This window comes from Crinia signifera, chromosome 1, assembly GCF_055691185.1.
Source record: "Crinia signifera chromosome 1, ASM5569118v1, whole genome shotgun sequence".
NCBI classification, from domain to species: Eukaryota; Metazoa; Chordata; class Amphibia; order Anura; family Myobatrachidae; genus Crinia; species Crinia signifera.
In genome coordinates, this window is record NC_139217.1 from 51,239,838 (window position 1) to 51,260,775 (window position 20,938).

Here is a 20,938-nt window from a genome sequence, read left to right on the forward strand (position 1 = left end):
GGTACACCGACAGCTTTTGCTTTCCCTGTGCAAGTGACTGCGGCAGTACACAATTTGGTATATTTACATATATAGTGCAAGGTCACCCCATGCGGTCTACCAGTGCAGGTTTTCTGAGGCCATTGATTTCAATTATGCAGTTCCGTCCATGCTGTAAGAGCATTACTACAAGTCAAGGTTACAGAATGTGAAACGTTGCTGCCTATGTATGGAAACTGGTTACTAGTGATGTGTCTGCCTTATCGTCTATAATGTCTGCGACACTTTTGTGTGTGTTGTGATTTTCTTCTGTCGTTACTAATCAAGTGCGTATTTTGTTTGTTTTTTGTCATCGTAGTTCTGAAATTCCTTTTTTTATTTTCATTTCAGGCTTGGGAATGGTAACGCCTGTGAACGATCTCAGAGGATCCGACTCGATTGCTTATGAAAAGGGAGAGAAGCTGCTCAGATGTAAACTAGCTGCGTTTTATAGATTGGCAGACCTGTTTGGTTGGTCCCAGTTGATCTATAATCACATTACGGTGAGTATCATTGTGATGGATGCTAAATCTGGCGCATACATACTATATACCAGGGGTCCTCAAACTTTTGCTCTGGGACCCCATCAGACAATAAAAATAATTACAGGACCCCAGCAAGTTGATGCAGAAGGCCATGACATCACATATGTAGTCAGCAGACCGCACATACATGGCAGCATTGTGGAGGCACAGAGTGATGGGAGGAGTCTAAAATAACAGACAACTCAACAGCTTTATCAGACTCCTTGAACCACTGACTGCGATCAGAGAAGTCATCAGCATGGAGTTGCGACCCCATGCTGAGAAGGTCAGGACCCACAGTTTGAGAACCACTGCTATATATACTATGCCCAGGATGCTGGAAAATATTCACAAGAACATGATTATGTGCCTTTGCATACCCAATGGCTATACCTAGGGCTCTGCAGATAATGTACATATAATAGTAAATGAGTATCTAAAAATAGCCATTTTGCAGCCTGATCCTCTGCATGCATTGATGTAGACACTCCTATAGCAGTATCCTCATTATACAACATGTGAGGACAAATCCAGTATTCTAAATGAAAGGAAACATTGAGTTTGCAGCAAACGGCCTATCCAGCTCGTTCCTGGTGTACAAGAGACTATTTTCTGGAGCAATACAATGGGCGTTTAATAGCTGTGCTGCTAGGAGATGGCCTGCCCTGCTTGTCCAAGCTGTAGAAGACTAATGCATTATGTAACTGGAACAATATACAGTTTATTAAAAGTCCACAGTCTGGATCTTCTTTCTTGCTGACACACATGAAAAGCAGGCTCGGTTTTGCTTAGCTTTGATATACTGTACACTTTAAATGTACTTGGCAATGGTTGTGTTGACTTTTCCAAGTCAGGACAATCTCTAGCCAAGAGTACCCTTGCCCACTCCATATATTTAACTTGAAGGAGGGTAGCCATGGGGCTACTGGCATGCTGCATAAAGTAATGCCTAAGATGGCCTATATTTAGAATTTTCGTAATATCCCTTTTATCTCTTAGTACACATAGGAGTAATTTGATCTGTCGAGTGACCTCTAGTGGTCACTGGCAGTACTTCACCTCATAGAGATGAGTAGTCGATAGATAGATGACATATAGATAGTGTGTGTTTTACAGTTTTTAAATAGTCAATCATCCTTAGCCTCCTATGCACTAGCCCAAAGTGTACAAGGTTCCACATTTTCTTCCTTGGATATTTTGTTAGCACACCACTGGTTTCATTATCCATGTCCAAGATGTGCTCGCACCATATAAAGGAGGTTGGTTCATTCAACATGTTAACGTTTTGCTACATCTTGGTTGTGTGTAGTGAAAACTAAGCCTTTTCGTGTTGGCTATGTCTGGGGCTGGGAGTGAGCGGAGAGGCTGGCCAGCCTCAAAGCAGACCTTGTCATGTTGGCTACGCCACACCGCCCATCAATACCTGTTGGCTAGGAAGCCGGTGTCCGTGAGGGCCCACTCTACTAGATCGTGGGGGGGGGGGAGTCTGATGCTGGGCACCCACCCTAATGCTCCTTTGTGGGGCAGGGTTGTCTAAGGACACAGTCGGCAAGTGTCTGCTTGTGCTGTAGGTGTGGGGTTTTCTCTTCTTGCTTCCACTTGTTACTCTGTTACAATCAGTACTATTTTTCTAGAAAAAGAGGTTCAGGAACTCTGGGTCTGGGGTGGGTCGATGAAATAAAAATAGAGAGAGACAGGCAGAGAGAGAGAGACAGAGAGATGTATATATTGTATTTAGAAACAAAGGCATTCAAAGGGGACTTTAAAATAAAACTTCTGTAATGGAAAGTACATTCTGGGCCAGAACAGGTTTAGGAACCCAGTTCCTGATGTCATAATTAATAAGAGGTTCAGGAACTGAGTTCCTGCAGAAAAATAGCACTGGTTACAATAACTGGTTCGTGAGGACAAGGGTATGTTAGTAAGACCAAAAATCCCCTTCCCGACATTTGACGTACATGTAAGTCATGGTCGGGAAGTACTTCCCGACATTTGACGTACATGTACGTCATGGCTTTAAACTGTCACCGCGTCTATAGACGCGGTGACAGTTTGGAGATGTCTGCTGTCCCTGACAGCAGACATCCCCCCTCGTCGCCCAGGGGGGGCAGGGATGCCCCCCCCCGGTCGGCGATCGCTGCGATTGGCTGTTCAAAAGTGAACAGCCAATTGCAGCGTTTTCTGTGTTACCGGCGGCTAAGCCGCTCGGTAACACAGAGATCGGTGGTGATCGGTGCTGTTAAGTACAGCACCGATCACCACCGAGCGGCAGCCCGTCCTCCCACCCGCCCGGCAGCCTAACCTCCCACCCACCCGGCAGCCTAACCTCCCACCCAGCCAGAAGCCAGCAGCCGCAGCGCCAGCCCCCCTCCCACCCCCCCCCCCCCCACCAGCCGCAGCACAGTTTAAAATTAATTTTTGCGAAATAAAATGAAATATATATATATATATATTATATATGTGTGTGTGTGTGTGTATGTATGTATATATATATATATATATATATATGTATGTATGTATATGTATATATATATATATATATGTGTGTGTATATATATATATATATATATATATATATATATATATATATATATATATATATAATGTATGTATGTATGTATGTATACATACATACATACATACATACATACATACATACATACATACATACATACATAGATCGGTGCTGTTAAGTACAGCACCGATCGCCAGCCCCCCCCCCCCCCCCCGGCAGCCCCCCCTCCCACCCCCCCACCAGCCGCAGCGCCAGCCCCCCTCCCAAAGCTGGTGAGCAAAATGGGGTCACTTGTGGGGGGGTTCCACTGTATTGGTGCTTCGGGGGTCTTGCTAATGCGACATAGCACCCACCATTCATTCCACCACCAAATATCACTCCTTCCCTTCTGAGTCCTGCCATGCACCCAACTGGTATTTTTTGGTCACATGTGAGGCATTGCCGTACTCGGGAGAAATTGGGGCACAGATTTTGGGGTGCTTTGTCTCCTTCATTCCTTGCGAAAATGAAAAATTTTGAGCCAGAACTGCATTTTTGTGTAAAAAAATACATTTTTTTTACACAAAAATGCAGATCTGGCTCAAAATTTTTCATTTTCGCAAGGAATGAAGGAGACAAAGCACCCCAAAATCTGTGCCCCAATTTCTCCCGAGTACGGCAATGCCTCATATGTGACCAAAAAATACCAGTTGGGTGCATGGCAGGACTCAGAAGGGAAGGAGTGATATTTGGTGGTGGAATGAATGGTGGGTGCTATGTCGCATTAGCAAGACCCCCGAAGCACCAATACAGTGGAACCCCCCCACATGTGACCCCATTTTGCAAACTACACCCTTCAGGGAATTCATCAGGGGGTATAGTATACATTTCAAACCCCCAGGGGTTTCACCAATTTTGATACAACTGAGCTGTGAAAATGAAAAATTAAATTTTTTCATTTTCACAGCCCAGTTGTATCAAAATTGGTCAAACCCCTGGGGGTTTGAAATGTACACTATACCCCTAAATGAATTCCCTGAAGGGTGTAGTTTGCAAAATGGGGTCACTTGTGGGGGGGTTCCTAAATTTTAGCATCTTATGGTGCCTAGAAACCTACATGGTGCCTAAAAAATAATCTCATAAAAAGGAGGCTCCAAAATCAAGTAGGTGCTCCTATTATGAAGCCTGTGGTTTGGTCAACGTGCACACTAGGGCCACATATAGGATATTTTTGAAAACAAAAGAATTGGGGGAATCAATTTTTAGTCACATTTCTCTAGTAAAATCTACTGTGTTCCTTAGAAAAATGTATTAAAATTGAAAATCTGCAAAAAAAATGAAATTTTGAAATTTCACCTACACTTTGTTTTAATTCCTGTGAAACACCTAAAGGGTTAACAAACTTCCAAAATGCTGTTTTGAATACTGTGAGGGGTGCAGTTTTTGAAATGGCATCATTTATGGGGGTGTCTCACATACAAGTCCCTCAAAGTCACATCAGAACTGAACTGGTCCCTAAAAAAATCAGTGTTTGAAATTTTCTTGAGAATTTGAAAATTTGCTATTCATATTGTAAGCCTCCTAGTGTCCAAAAAAATTACAAGGAAGTTGAAATAATGATGGAAACAAAAAGTAGACATATGGTCTATGTTAGTTATTAACTATTTTGAGTGGTATGATTATTTGTCTCAAGCAGAAAATTTAACATTTTGCAAATTGCTAAATTTTCCATTTTTTTGCGACATTTTGGTTTTTTTCACAAAAAAACACAGACTGTATCGACCCAAATTTACCACTAATTTGAAGTACAATGTGTCACGAGAAAACAATCTCAAAATCACTGGGATAAGTAAAAGCAAAAAAAAGTTATACCCACTTAAGTGATACATGTCAGATTTGAAAAAAATGGCTCTGTCAGGAAGGCAAAAACTGGCTCTGTCAGGAAGGGGTTAAGGTGTTTAGAGGGTAAATGCCATTACACGTACAGTGGAACAAATCTGTTCTCCCACAATCCCCTTGTGTGGTTCTCCAGAAAGAAAATATTTCTCAACCTTTGAGGATTGGAAAGCAGGTGGAACTGACCCAGCAAAATAGATAGAGTTGAAAAGCTACGATTTTTAGATCATACTTCCTTTAGAGATCTTATAGATAATTTGTTAAACAAGTGTCATGTTTGGTAAACGTGGTTTGTATACAGGTCCCCTATGAGACTTATGAGTTAGGTCCTGTGTGCTAGGAAGCCTGTTGTGACCAGATGTTCTATGTTCTGCAGGTCAGAGTGAGTTCCGAGCAGGAACACTTTTTGATCGTCCCATTTGGGCTCCTTTACAGCGAGGTGACAGCTTCCAGCCTGGTAAGTGTTTTGTTTTTCTCCGTAAATGTTTCATGACCCGTTGTACTGGATAAAAGAAACTTTTTTTTTTTTTTTTCTCCATATGCGCTTTATTACCCCCACCATTACCCTACATGGCAGAGTTTGTAGTCAGCACTTTCAGAATTGGTTGGATCTTAGCTGGGGTTTTTTTTTAAAGCCTTTCAAGAATGTAAACATTTTGGGTGGAATTCAATTGTGACCCCTAATGTTGCAGTTTTTTGGGTGCCCTTTAACTACAGTGTCATGCTCATTGCTCCTGGTTACACGTAAAGTAGCTAAACCTGACTGCATTAATGTGCCAATATGAAAAGTGGAGTTTGTCCAAACGGGATACTTTTCGCTCATTTTAGCTCTACAAGCTGAAGCGACAGCAGCTGTTCGCTCCTAAACAGAGCTGCAATTAATTTGCTCCATCAGGTGCCCGGCACGGTCAACTGTCATACAGAACAATTGAATGCCACACATTAGATTTATTTGCATGTATTGTATTATGTGTTCAAGCAGGGAAGACATTTGTTTTGCAGAATAAAATTTAACTTAAGAATCCTATTATTGGGAAAGCAATTATGAAATGGAGATCCTGGAATTTTTTTCCTGCTATCGGCTGCATGAAGTGTCCAAAACTATTGAGTGTGACTTTACGAAATGTAATGTGTCTGTATATTTCCTTCGTCTCAGGTTAAAATCAATCTGCAAGGTGACATCATTGACCGCGGCAGCACAAATCTGGGAGTGAATAAAGCTGGTTTCACATTGCATTCTGCTATTTATGCAGCAAGGCCGGATGTGAAATGCATTGTTCATATACACACCCCTGCTGGGGCTGCAGTAAGTATGGAGGGCAAGCTTTCCATTCACAATGCCAGGGAATTATTTACACAGTACCAGTGTTCTATATGGGCTCCGGAAATAGCTTCTAGAGATTATAGACTTGATGGCACCTTGCTAGATGCTGGAGTCGACCCTTGGCATTATCGTTGGGATATGTGCTAGACGTGATAAAAGAATCTCATAGGTGTAGGGGGCTGTATAGGATGAGGGCAGAAACCGGCCATGAATGCCAATGGCTTCAATACTGCTCTAATCACCCATCAATCGGATTTCACCGCTTCATGCAGGAAGCCATTCCACCGTTACTTCATCCATCCACAGCCGCGACGGTCATTATTTGTATCTGCCCTGCACCAGCCCCATGCTGTGTGCAAGAGATGATTCTGAAACTGGCATCCCTTCCCTGTACACGCAGCCTTCTTTATACACACCTGCGTCATTCCCACAAGACATGGAAAGCATTTCAGCAAAGATCCATCCTCCGGAAATGGCCATAGATAAGCAAAAATGAATACATGTGCTGTGTACTGAAACTTGTTTGTGTCCATGCAAAGAGATCCATCCAACTCTGATTCAGCCCTTTAGATAGAGTTGGCCTTATTCAATAGTAGGGCGTAGTTTTCTAACCAACTGGATCCTACAGGAGCATCAACCTTGAAGCTCTTAACTCCCGTTGCTCTGCATTATAAATCAAATCTCCCCGATTCTTTGGATGCTTTACTGCAGCCAGGGAACCACCAAGGAATTTCTGGTTAAGTAGAGTGATGATGACTTCTGTCCGAGCTCACCAGCCTCCACTGTCCTTGAGGGACCCCCGGCAGTAGAGAGTACAGCTTGCTTGACCCCTTTGATCTAGGTCTCCTTGTTAATGTGTGAGACCTGTGGAATGTTAGTCATTTTTAGTTGAACACCGAACAAGGATAATACAACAAAATGTTTTAAAAAAAAAAAAACATTTTTACCAAGAAGTCAACTTGCATTTGGAATTTATTGTAATAAGTATCCTAGTGAATCCCACAAAGGATTTGGGCAGGGCACAGGGGTGTAAGGGCAGCATGCTTGTAGTCAAAAATGGCGTGCGGCCCAGACGTCACTGATCAGATGTGTCTTGCACCCTATGCAGGTGCTGGTCTCCCCCCTCCCCAAGTTCTGCACTGAATGTGAATCTATTGATGCTGTGCACATAGGGCTTTATTCAGATCTGATCGCAGTACAAATTTGTTTGGAAAATGGGCAAAACCATGTGCACTGCAGGTGGGGCAGATGTAACCTGTATAGAGAGAGAGTTAGATATGTGTGTTTTTTTTCTGTGCAGGGTAAAAATCGGCTGCATTATTTTTACACTGCAATTTAGATTTCAGTTTCAACACACCACACCCAAATGTAACTCTCTGCACATTTTACATCTGCCCCACCTGCAGTGCACATGGTTTTGCCCATTTTCCAAACAAATTTGTACTGAGCTCAGATCTGAATAAGGGCCATAGTCTCTATTTATGCGGAAGGGCTATGGCAACCTCTTTACTTCTTTAAAACCAACCTTTTAGTAAATATACCCTTTACGTTTTTATGACTATTTGGGGCTTTTACCTGGAGCAGTAATTCCATAGAATGACAGAAGAGAACTGGTTGCTATGGGGTATAGAGAGAGATATAATATGTTTGTGTATAATGTTTTTCCTTCCAGGTTTCTGCCATGAAATGTGGCTTGCTGTCCCTGTCTCCAGAATCCCTATGTTTAGGAGAGGTGACTTACCATGACTACCATGGCATTCTGGTTGATGAAGAGGAGAAAATATTAATACAGAAAAACCTGGGTCCTAGAAGCAGAGTGAGTCATCCGCTCTCACGTCTCTCTGTACCTTTCCTTCCTCCCACGTGTGTGTTGTCTCATGTCATGTCACCCATGTTCCTCTAGGTACTTATTCTCCGAAATCATGGCCTGGTCACTATGGGAGAGACTGTTGAAGAGGCTTTTTATTATATACACAACCTTGTGTCTGCGTGCGAGATTCAGGTAATTTCATTGCTTAAATTTGTAACGTTAAAGTGATTTTAAGTAATAGAAATCAATCATCTAGGTTTCCTAAGCTGTACAAACTTTTCTGCACGTATTGGTAACTGAGCTGATATATTATGGCCTCCTCGGTTGTGGGCCTGAAATACTGCAGGTCTTTATAGTGTTTGTACGTTAGTGTTCGTATGTTAGTGTTTGCCCTTTTTTTTGCACTAATCAACTCCTGTAATACTTTTGTAGGTACGCACCCTGGCCAGTGCTGGGGGTCCAGATAACTTGGTACTTCTAGATCCTGGAAAATACAAGAAGTCCCGTTCACCCGAGTCACCGTCTGGAGAAGCTGTTACACACCCAAAGTGGCTCCTTGGGGAGCAGGAGTTTGAGGCCCTGATGCGAATGCTGGATAACCTGGTAAGAATGATTCCTTGTACATAACCCAGGGGCCCTGTTTTTGGGGGGCTGTCGATGTTGGGCACCGCTTCATCGACATGCAGTTGTCACTGTTATGCGATGTCCGATCTGATCAGTGGTGCTTCCATCCACAGCAGTTCTCAAGCTTTGTACTGAGGGCTATTTACGTTTGGGTAATAAGATCTTAATGTAACTGTCCATTTTCCTCTTGACTCTTGTTACAGGGCTATAGAACCGGTTACCCCTATCGATGTCCTGCACTGCGAGACAAGGCCAAAAAGTACAGTGATGTAGAAATCCCTGCCAGCGTCACTGGCTACTCCTTTGGCAGTGACGGGGACTCGGGCACGTGTTCCCCTCTCAGGCACAGTTTTCAGAAACAGCAGCGCGAGAAGACAAAGTGGCTGAACTCTGGTAGAGCCGATGAGGCCCCAGATGACGGGCAGAACGGAGGCAGCCCCAAGTCGAAGACTAAGGTGTGGACGAACATTACACACGATCACGTGAAACCCTTGCTGCAGTCTCTCTCGTCCGGTGTCTGCGTGCCAAGCTGTATAACCAACTGCTTGGTCTGTGCCTACCTTACTGTTCATAGTTGATATAGAGCAACCTGAGGTGGCCGGCACTTGGAGGCTTTGGGAATATTACCTCTCTTTAACCACTAATTGGCTGCTTTGCAATTTACCTACTATTGTGATCCATAGAACAACCCTTGTAGTCTTCTCGGAACTGCTTAAGTTGCTATTTTCTGATCTTTCCGGTGCAGGTTTAGAGGCAACAAATTGGTGCTAACCGCATTAGAAATTGATCTCTTAAGCAGTTTATTGTGCTAACCAGTCTAACAAATGTCTCTCCCTGCTGCTTTCTCTCCTCCTGTGCTGTGTGTAGACTAAGTCCATTTCCCAAAGCTTCCAAGCCTCCTAAGCCCGCCTCCTGCTGCATGAAATGTTGCATGCTGGTAGATGGCCATAAATGACAACTGACGGTACAAGTTTGGTGCGGCATAACTCTAGTGCAGCTCGGCCTGGAGCTTATCGATGCTGCATGTGGAAAACCTGAAATCCCCATAGTGTAATTGTGACAAAGCTGAGCTTTAGCAGGCATTGGCGTATGGGCCTCTGCACCTTTTTAAGCACAACCGGTATGAATTGACATGCAGATAGTAATGATTCTGGGGTATTTGGGAAAACAACACTTAAATGCCCTATCCTATACAATCTATATACCAAGGTTTTAAGATGCAGTCTGTGTGTACAGCTTTGCAGAAAAGCGCGCAGTGAAACTCTTGGTTCTCATTTCTGCCATCGTGTCAGTGGTTGGGAATTCCCTGAAAGAAATAACAATTGTGGCCTTTTGTATATTGTAGCGCCCTCAACTGAGTAACCCTTTTATCCATCCTTTTGTCTGATAAAGCTTTACTCTCTGGTTCTAGAAGAGTACATAACTTGCTGTCTCTTGTACATTGTAGTGAATGTGTAAGTACGCTCTTGGGTATGCTACGTGATTTAAGATCATATATCGGGGATGGGGGAACCCTTGGCACTCCAGCTGTTGTTGAACTACATATCCCAGTATGGTCAAATAGCAAAAACTGTAGCTGGGCATGCTGGTATGTGTAGTTCAACAACAGCTGCAGTGCCAAAGGTCCTCTGTACTATATAGGCAACATACAGAAGATGTGTAAACACTGACTTTTCTCATTTAGGATTAGATTCCATTAGGGGAGATGGGAAGAGTTGATGTAATGGTGTTGAAATGCCACAAATGTCACTGCAACTTGTCACCAATGTGTCCCGATCTCACCTCAGACCCAGGGATTTTTGTACGCAGTCTTTTTGGCCTGGGGAAAAAAACGAAGCGATGACATGCAGGGTGAAGTTTAATAGGATGAGAGATTCAGAAAGTGAAAGATTTGGTGTGAAATCTTGAGTTTTTTAAAGCGACAATCATTTACACTTCAAAATCAAACTGGTTTTGCATTGTAAATGATTGCCGCTTTAAAAAAACTGGAGATTTCGCACTGAATCTCTCTTCCTATTAAATTTCACCCACAGTCTCTAAACTAGGAGACCATGGTTTTCTAGATCGCTCAAAGTCCACTTGAGCCATGGATATGAAACATAAAACATGTCTTACTTATAAGCAGCTGCATGCCCTATTATAGGGAGGTGAATGCTTTCCAAGAGTAGTTTTGTTTGTTTTTCTTAACGGCTTATGGTGGATACTGGGACTGGGTATTATGGGGACTGGCGGGACCCAGGCTACTTTGGAGCAGTGCAGCACTTGGCTCCTCCTCCCCTCCCTGGCCTCTGGAATACGACTGCTAGACCACCAGGGCGTATAGATGTGACACAGTTCTGTTTTAGAGGCTCTGTCTCTTTCTGGTTCATGCACCTTGGCCTGTAACTCGATAAACTTGTTGCCGGAAAAGCCACAGAAATGGCCTTTTAATCTCTAAGCTGAGACAGAATTCCTTTCAGGCCTTTCGACCACAAAGCAAGGCTAGCGGTCAATCCTCACATAGGCCTTGATCATCTTATGAAAAGTCTCAGCAGTCCAAGCCCCGACAGAACTGGTTCAGCTGTTGCCAGGCTCCCCAAGCAACCGAAGAAACCTGACTTTACAACCCAGTCTCTGGAGTTATCCAGAGTGGGCGGAACGTGTGCTTTGGTTCACCGAAGTGTGGCTAAACTCCACATCGGACTTGTGGGTATTGGGGATTGTCACAAGGCTTCTACCTTTCCTTTTGGATCAGACCTCCAGTCCAATACTTTTCCGTGAGTCTCCCTGCCGACCGGACCAAAGCTTCTACCATCCAGACCTCCATTTTCACTCTATTAGAATTTCAGGTGATTGTTCCCATCCCCCCTCCTCAGAGAGGACCGAGCGTTTTAGGAGGAGTCTGATCTTGGGGCTCTTTCCCACCCTCATGCTCCTCCTTTATGCTGTTTCTGGGTCTACATTGAACATTGTCAGTAGTAGTTTGCCATTTCTGTTTGTTCTTGTGTATGTATTTCTTCTCTCCTATCTCTGTTACTTGGCTTGGTAATAACTGGTTTCCTGAGTGGGGTATAGGGGAAGGGAGGAGTAGCCATGGGCTACGCTGCTCTAAAGAAGTGGTCTTCTCCTTGGTGCCTGGGTCCCTCCAGTCCCCATAATATCCACAGTCCCAGTATCCATCATGGCTTAAAAAAAACAAAAACTTTTACAGGTAAGGTCAAATATCCCCTTATTTATAGATTAAATAAACCATGGGCTCCTTAAAGGTAAAATTCACTACACATAGGCAGCCTTAAATGCACATCACGTATATATTCAAGCTGGGCATAAATAAATATATATATATATATATATATATAGTGTGTGCAAACAAGGCCGGCACTCCACATTAATGCCTATGAATATTTGCCCTGGTGCCTTCCTAGGTATAACCGTACCGTAAATACATACGCTAAGATGGCGGCACTGGTAAGTCTCGGTAAAGCCATAATTCAAAACCAGACTGGATTCGTTCAATGTTTCAGCAATATGCAATTTGTTCTTGATAAGTCATCACAACTGAAACGTGGAATAAATCCACAATTTGGTTTTGAATTATGGCTTTACCGAGACCTACGAGTGCTGCCATTCCAGCTGGATGGATGGATAGAAGTAGTTGGCGGCACTATCGGGTAATGAAGGAAAACAAACTCAGCTGAAATAACGTTTCAGTTTGTGTTACAATTTTCATCAGAAGCAAGCCTTGCTTCTGATAAAAATTCTGAGTTTGTTTTTCTTCATTACCCATGAGTGCTGCCAACTACTCCTGTCGAGTCAAATGCATACCTAGGAAGGCACCCGAGGCAATATATTACCAGAAGGGGTGAGTGCTGTGGATGCTGCCTTAAATAAGAAGGATCTGTTGTTTCTGGCCTATGCTGTGAGACCAGAGTCATGCAAATGGCTACTGTCTCTTACCTTTATTTTGAACTTTAAAAAGAGACGCCTGCCATTTAGTGTTCCCCCAGATATACAGTCTATACTCGGATGCATACTGGCCCTGTTTCTTACTCCATAGAATCGTTTAGTAGTCACATGGTGATAGGTTATTGGTCATTGTTTCATCCTCACTCTTTGTACCAAACGTCCTTAAGTCCCATTTTGCATTGCATAATGCTAGAGGATGTCCACTTATGTGTTGTTCTCTTGAAATATTGAGCTGATACAAATACCTGATGAAATAGGGGCAGTAAAATTTGTATGCACGTCTGTTCATACTTAGGGCCAGATGCACTAAGCTTCAAAGGTAATAAAATGCAGAGAGATAAACAACCAACCAATCAGCTCATGTCTGACATTTTTCATACAGTCTGTGACATATCAGGTAGGAGCTGGCTGTTAATCGCTCTCCATTTTATTACTTTTGAAGCTTAGTGCATCTGGCCCCTAGTCTTCATCAGTGTATAGCTAATGGCAATTCTGTGGGTGTGACTCTTCGCACTATCAGATGCTATGTTCTAGGGTGCAAGCCACAGGTATTTGGCTCTGCTATAATTTACTGAGCGGACAGTCGGTCGCCTAGCCTGAACCCAGTCAAGGTGTATTGGAGATGCTGTAGAGGGAAATCGGGCTGTGCTAATAGTTTTGTGCACACAGTGGTCCTCATTCATGACACTCACCAGACGCACACCTCGCATTTAACAGTGGCACGCTCAGTGTGCTGTATAGCTAGCCGGCAGGGTTGCCAGATCATCCCTTTAATAAGCCCAACATATAAATTACACAGGTTCTTGACCACTTTTTAAATTTTTCAAATGTAATGACTTGTGGTATGAACTCTTGAACTCTCCCAACCATACCCAACTGTCATTACATTTGAAAAGTTTGAAAAGTAGTCAAGAACCTGTGTAATTTATGTGTGCTTATTAAAGGGGATGATACTGGCAACTGTGCTATCCGGTGTAGTTTCATTTTCGTGTAGACTGAATAAGAGCTATTCCTATTTGGATATCTATCTCTCTCATAAATTAATCAGTATTGGCGACACTTGTATGAATTGCGTCAATGGCCAGACGTCTGTTTTTAAAATAATAAAGGAAGCCCGGTGTTTGCCAGCACACAGCACCCACCTGATTGGGAACACATGTGTATCCGCGCCCTTACTTCCCTCATCTCTTCCGCAAATGTCACCAGCTTCCTCTACGTACCACTGTAAATGCAGGCTTGTGACCCAAGAGCGTTGCGCTGTTCTGTACTCTTTATAGACTATTTCCAAATATATAAGAAAACAAAAAGTTAAGTGGACATCTTCCAGTCTTGTTATGTTTACATCTATGTGGTGCAGAAATGTCAGCCATCCTTCCAGGATCTGGTACCCAAAATGTGAATTCTTTCCATCGGTTTATTTATGTGTCTGCCATCTTTTACACACACATAAGGTGCAGTAATTGTTTATGAAGATTACAAAGTGAGTATAAACCTGACTCCATTATTCATCACTGCTGTTTGGTCCGATGCTGGTCTGGATTTTCCTCTCTTGTGCTGATCTGTTTCTCTTTCGGTTGGCTGCAGAAACCCTGATCTAATTGGTAGAATCTACAAGCCCCTCATTCATATTGATTATTATAGTAGAACGCATTGACTTGGACATACCAAATTACACACCGAAGATTTATTATACTCCAGATGTGTTAAAGGGAAAACATGGCAGTACAAGTGCCAGGCCTTCTGTAGGGAGTCTTGCAAGTAAAATACATGTCTATTCCATATACTGTAGTGGTCTCTGAACAGAAGGAGATTCGTAGGACTAAAAAACCTGCAGAGCTTTGTGGCTTGGCATACATAGAAACGCAAAGTGATTCCACAATTAGACTCCAGTAGTACAGCCTCTGTGGCCCCACGAGTGAGCCTCTGGCCCCATAGAATGTTACTCGAGGGCATCCCTAATTCTGATCCTTACCCGGTCTCACACATTGCCCTTTTCTTCCATGGATTGCTGCTGTTTTTTTTTTTTTTTTTTTCCAAAACCTCCCATTCCCTCATCTGCTCTTATTTCTTTTATAAAGCAAATCTGGCTTTTCAGTTTGGCTGTTTCCCTGTGGATAATAAAGAGTCCATGCTGTTTTCTTATTTTTTGTAGCTTCTTTTTGAACTTTTATTTTATATGCAAACTTTTGGTGATTCCCACTCGCTCGCAAAACACAATCCTGGTATAGACCTCCTATTGTACCATGCAGTCCTGCTACATATTGACTTCCAATATAGCACAGGACAGTCTGTACAAAAGGCCCGGGATCCGGTGAGACTATTGTGTTCTGCGTTACTTTCATTTTACGCTTTGATATGAGTTTTTTAACAGGAGGACTGAATCAATGATATGTTTTAAGTACTTTTAACACTAATAAAATGGCTCCAAACATTTATTTGCAATTGTATAATTCCTCATTTGTTTTAGTGAAATTATACGATCGGCCCACACCATTGGGGAGGGGGAACAGTATCTGGTACAAATGTCTTAGTCTGCGGTGGGCCCCTAGTCAGCTCACTGGACTCAGGTTTTTTTTCTGTTTGAAGTGAGAGCTGCCTGAGAGTCGGAATCCGGTGAGGCAGAAAATCATTATGTAAAGTAAGCTTTTACTTTTCAAAAAAACGGTTTCAGCAGGCTTACCAGTGATGCAGCCTTTTAAATTCATTCAATGCCGAGCTGGCTGCATTGTGGTGTGGGATCGTGTTTTTAAAGCCCTTCCTTATGTCGCTGCATGATTTATAGTGGGAAAGCTATATCCAGCTGTAATGGAAGGCCGCACCCAGTACTCAGAGATTGCGATGCGAGCACTCACACAGAGCTATCCAGTGGCAATAACGCTCCACTTGGTTTCTAATTTTCTATAGTTCAGGTTTAGTCCAAGTTTCCATTAACAGCATATTCATTGGTTCACCTCCCTATGTGACTTGTGAAATGCATGACTGTACCCTGTATAGCCGCACTGCTGGTACCGTTAATCTGATCATATTGCTGTTCTTCATCTTGCAGTGGACTAAAGAGGATGGACTTAGAACTACCAGCTCTGCTGTCCCGAACCTGTTTGTTCCAATGAACACAGACCCCAAGGAAGTACAGGAAATGAGGAACAAGGTAAAAAGGATTTCTGGTTGCATTTTGCTTACAATTCCTCTGTGAAGTCTCCAGTTAAGACAGAGAGGTTGGTACTTGTTTCCTAGCACGGCCACCACGATTTCTATCGTGGTGGTCGTGTCGGAAAAAATCGTGTCGGTCGCGTCGGGTGCATACCAAAACGCACACGACGCGACCGACGCGATGTACCCGATTTCTCCATATATATTGTCAACTGTAACGTTTGTTGGAAGAGATATAATGGTCTGGAGCTGTGTTGGATTGGGTCTCTTCCAGTGAATAGATTGTAAATGCTTCAGTCGACCATAGCATTTCTAGTGTGCTTTTGACTTGTAGTAAACATTTGTCGGAGGCCCTTTCCTTTACAGCATGGTAAAGTCCAGCATTATTCAGCATATATAAGAAACTGTAAATATACGAAGTCAAGGTCCATCAACAACTGGTTTGGTCTGGAAGAGCTTGTCTTGTTTGTACTGAGCCCTGATCCCCATCTCCATCGAAGACATTGGGATGAATTGGAATGCTCACTGTGAGCCATTTTCCTATTGTCCAGCATCCGCACCTTACCACGCTTTGCTTCTAGTGACTGGATGAATGCAAGTCCAAAACAACCAATCCCAAAATTCCTTGGAAAGGGTGCAGTCGGTTAGAGCAGCTAAGGAGGACCAGCTCATTACTATTGCATATGGTTTTGGGATGCGATCATCTAGCACAAATAGGAGTAATGTATTTTCCCTCTTTGGCAGGTATTCAACTGCACAGTGAGCACACGGCAGCGACTCCTGTTTTGGATTCACCATGCGCTCGCTGTGATTCTCTGTCCTCCACGATTCGCCGCCAGTCACAGTATTAAATGCCTCAGGGGCTCGCTGCCCCTGACAGCAAAAATACCCCAATACGGTGACCCAGCGGTGACAGACAGGAGTGGAACAGGGTGGCCGCTGCGGAGGGCTGCTGCACACACGCAGCAACTGCGGGGAGAGTCCATGCATATGTAAGGAGCAGGACCCAGCACAGTGAATATTTAAGGAGCGGGTCCCCGTCCCCCTGCATATGTAATGGGGGGGGGGGACCTAAAAAATCTACATATATTCGTGTTGCATGTCAAGTAATTAAAATAGCAAGATTCTTCAAATCAAAAACTGATTTTTAGACCCCAAAAAAATGAATAGAAAACATTTATTTTAAAATACACATTACAGTTCACCTAAAAAAAGATGTTGAAAGCAGAATGGAGAAGTTCACCTAAAAACCGTGAACACCGTTCTCCATTTTGGCACTGAATACACTTTCGGCGAACTGTGCTGATTTTCCCATTGAAAACCAAAGCAAATATCAGTGACTATGAAACTAGGAGCAGGCCGGCATTGACTGCTCGCTTTCGGTGAACATTGAATACGGCGAATATCATTTTGGGAGAAAAAATTCACAGTTTCGCCGAAAAACAGCCCTGTTCACCGAAAACAAAATGGTGAATCAAGAGCATTGAATACTGCCCTTTATGTTTTGGTCTGTTTGAAAATGTTATTTCTACTGCTAGAGTATGTGGTAACAATATTACAAATTTAAACTTGAATATCGGTGCTGCCTAAATGACCATTAAAATGTATATTTACCAAAGCATCTAAAAATTAAAAAGGGATTATGTTGCCCATAGCAACCAATCAGATTTTGCCAAGCGCTTGTCTATTACATTCTAGAAAGTAATGGACCTAATCTGATTGGTTTTTATATGGGCAACAAGTCTTACTAGACCCACAGCTTTCTTAAGAGAGTCTCCAATTATGGCAACCCCAGGAGTTCCTTACGGCAGACATGGTCAAATAGTGGCCCTCCAGCTGTTAAACTACACATCCCAGCATGCTTTGCCCTAGTTTTTGCATTCCCTAATAGCAAACCAGTGGCAAGGCATGATGGGACTTGTAGTTTCACAACAGCCGGAGGGCCACTTACGGGGATTTAGGTCTGCAGATGCAGATTGTGTTCCATTCAGAAAGCAAGGCTTTGGGATCTGCTGGGCAGTAACAGCCAGTGCCTATGTAGAACACTAATAAGAGTTATATAGTAATAGTAACATAGCAGGCCTGCACAGCATTATGTGGTGGTTGTATATTGATGGCTTCCTGCTTTTTGTTTTGTGTCTCAGATAAGAGATCAGAATTTACAAGACGTTAAAAATGCCGGTCCTCAGTCCCAGGTTCTGTGCGGGGCCGTGGTTGAAAGGAGCTCAGTGCAGGTCAGTTTTCAAACCTGTAGCATCAAGTGAGTGTGATCAGACTTTCCTTCCATCACTCTAACGTTATTCTTTACTTGACAGAGACTGTCTGTGTATAAGGTAAGTGCTAAAAGCGGCTTCTTTACTTTGCGAATCCACGTAGTGTATAACAGTAGGCACAAGCGGCTTCAGTGTGGGTGGTACAAGCATGGCAGTGACCGACGCTGCTGGCGCCATTGCTTTTTGCCATGCATGGCCATGCTTTATGACCTCCCCTTTGGTGACCAGGACTAGCGTGGACTATTTGGGCCTTAGACAGGTCCCTCCTTTTTTATACCATCATCTCAGGACTGAACTTTACCAGTGAAGGAAAGTATAAGAACTGGAACTTTTTTTTACGCCCATCGTTTTTTATGATGGCATTTGGTGGTCTTAACGCTTGTGAGTGGATCTACATATTTGCCAGAGGTCTGCAGCTCTGTAGAGTGATTTTATATGATTTCCATTGGTGAAAAGAGGGAGAACTAATGGTGGTTTAATGAGCGAGTCATCTTCAGCTTATTTTACACCAAGCTCATCTTTTCTGTTAAGGAGAATTTCCTCCTAGTAACCAGTCGGTTTCAAAGCGGATTGGTTACTTTGGTCTACTTCCCCATTCTTTTCACTGTTCCATAAACCCTTAAGTCTTGTTATGTTTAGTAATATGATCTGAAATCCCAGTGAGATTATGCCTTTATTTCCTCTTTATTCTTTCCCAGGTGTCAGTTTGATAACATGAATCACTAGCTATACACGTGTACCCTATAATCAGGGCATAAAGTGGTCATGCAGAGGTGGGGGAACTCATTTCTCGATGCCACCTACTTACCCCCCCTCCCCTCCCCCCATTAGGCAGAGACAGGGCCAGTGGTAGGGTTTTTGACACCCCCCTGCAAACTAGAATGCTTTTCTGTGAGGATTACTGCGCAGGGCCATTGTGGAGGATAAAATGTTCCACCTCACCATTAGAGGTGGTGGAACTCAGTTCCACCCCGTTCCCCCTCACTTTAACCCCTGCCTATAATGTTTGTAAAGCTTACTGTATAGGTGAATGGACAAGCTACTGCAGTTACTGTACCATCTGTAAAATCTGACTGCGATGTTTAGCTGGGATATGTATTGTTACGGCTTTAATGGGTTATCTATAGGACTCCCATATTCGGAAGCAATGTAAATATTGGTTCCAGTCCCAGTAGAACTTTACAATATTTTATTAGGAAACCGACCAGAATCTGTGTTTGTTTAGAATTGTGGAAGGAACATACAACTCCACAAAAAGGGCCATCTATAATGGCAGTTCTACCATGATGCCCAATAGCCATACACACAATGTATGTACAGACAATTATGGCAAATATAGATAATAGGATTTCCTGTTGGTCTTCGTGCAATCTCGTCTGCAGTGTTTATGAGTGTTGGGTCAGGGACTTTATTTTCGCTGCTGTCAGTCATCTAATCTAAAGTAAATGACGTGTACTACTTCCCGATAAGAGACACTGGCTGTTGAATGATCAAGCTGACTCCGCAGAAACCGTTTATAGTTTACGACTGCTACAAAGTAATCCCAACACCTGTTTACCATGACTTTGCATCTGTAAACATAGGAAGAAATACTTAGTTGCCTAGTATAATATTGATATCTATCCCGATGTATCTTCACTTGGAAGCATTCCTTTCCTATTCTGTCAGCTTGTGTTTTTTTCTTCCGAACTCCTTAATGTCTATTAAGTTTCTGTTGCTGTTTGCGCATGTTCCGCCCCACCGTTGTTGCTATGGTCACCTTGCATGCTCCCATGCCGTCAATGTGTTCCGGAGGTCTGGTTTGCTGTGTTCACTTCATTTACTGTTTCAGGATGCGCCTCTTTCAGACTGTGCGGAAACTATTGATGGGTTCGATCTGTCAGAGCAGGCCTTTAGTCCAGCTAGAACCTACTCAGTTAGAAAGGTATATACTGCCCTGACTACATTTTGGGACTTTGGGTAGTTCACGTGTACACACCTATTCTCTATTCTGCCATCCTTGCAGTATTAAACTGTGGTTCTGTAGACCTGCTGAACATGACGCCCATCTGCACTGTAATTGAGCCTGCAGTTCTGGGCCATTTCTTAGGATAAGGGTTCTTAAAGGACAAAACGACAGTAACATGGACGGTTTTGAAAGGCTCTTGTGCGTTTCACATCTCATTATCGGGAGCTGAATCCATAAGATCAACCTGCAGTTGTGTAAGAGCCGTGGCCAAATGTTCCTCGTCTCCATGTTTGATGCTGTTTGTTATTTGCTGTGATAAGTGTGGTCAGGAATATCAGTTTAGGGATAGAAGCTCCTCTGTTATTGTAAAGGTTTAGGTCTGAATGCACTAGAACACCAGGGGCATTATTCAGCCTATTACAAGGGAGAGGGTTTGTTTGTTTGTTTGTTTGTTTGTTTGTTTTTCTTCTTTACTGTGCTCATATATTTGTGTATGTGAATGTTTTCTGGAGTCCTTTTCTTTGTTCTTTGTCTCACTACTGTGAATGCTCCAAGTGTTGACAATACCAGTTTGGTTTCCCATTTTTTTTCTAGTTTTAGTCCAGACGTGTAAACTTCTATTTGTCATCCTAGCAAAGTGTTGCCTAACTCCAGTTTTCAGGGACCTTAATAGTGTATGGACCACAGGTGTATTTAGTACTGACAGGCATTAGTGTTACTAATTATTGCACATGTGATTTCTGTGAGGAGACCTGGAAATGGGCACTGTTAGGGTTCCCTAAGGGCTGGAGTTGGGAGCACCACCACCTTCATTGGAAAGCTTCTGATTCTAATCTGCCCCTTCCTGATGGGTTGGGTACGGGAGTCCACTCTCACCAGTGAATGTAGACGTCACAATGCTGGCACAGGTACAATTACACCTGTGATGGGAT

The 20,938-nt window shown here is 43.1% G+C and overlaps 1 protein-coding gene across 13 annotated transcripts in view; it reads left to right on the forward strand.

The window, feature by feature from the left end:
- ADD1 (adducin 1) overlaps nt 1–20,938 on the forward strand; it is a 68,514-nt gene that overhangs the window by 35,291 nt on the left and 12,285 nt on the right. For 6 of the 13 annotated variants that reach the window (XM_083151652.1, XM_083151595.1, XM_083151617.1 and 3 more), the window contains exons 4-13: nt 370–521; nt 5,309–5,389; nt 6,089–6,238; nt 7,929–8,072; nt 8,160–8,258; nt 8,499–8,669; nt 8,894–9,238; nt 15,682–15,783; nt 17,930–18,019; nt 18,101–18,118. In XM_083151652.1, the coding sequence (XP_083007778.1) occupies nt 370–521; nt 5,309–5,389; nt 6,089–6,238; nt 7,929–8,072; nt 8,160–8,258; nt 8,499–8,669; nt 8,894–9,238; nt 15,682–15,783; nt 17,930–18,019; nt 18,101–18,118 (1,352 nt within the window). Of the gene's footprint in view, nt 1–369; nt 522–5,308; nt 5,390–6,088; nt 6,239–7,928; nt 8,073–8,159; nt 8,259–8,498; nt 8,670–8,893; nt 9,239–15,681; nt 15,784–17,929; nt 18,020–18,100; nt 18,119–19,889; nt 20,037–20,938 lie in introns of those variants that run through there. The other 7 variants (XM_083151678.1, XM_083151629.1, XM_083151659.1 and 4 more) reach the window with 4 other exon arrangements.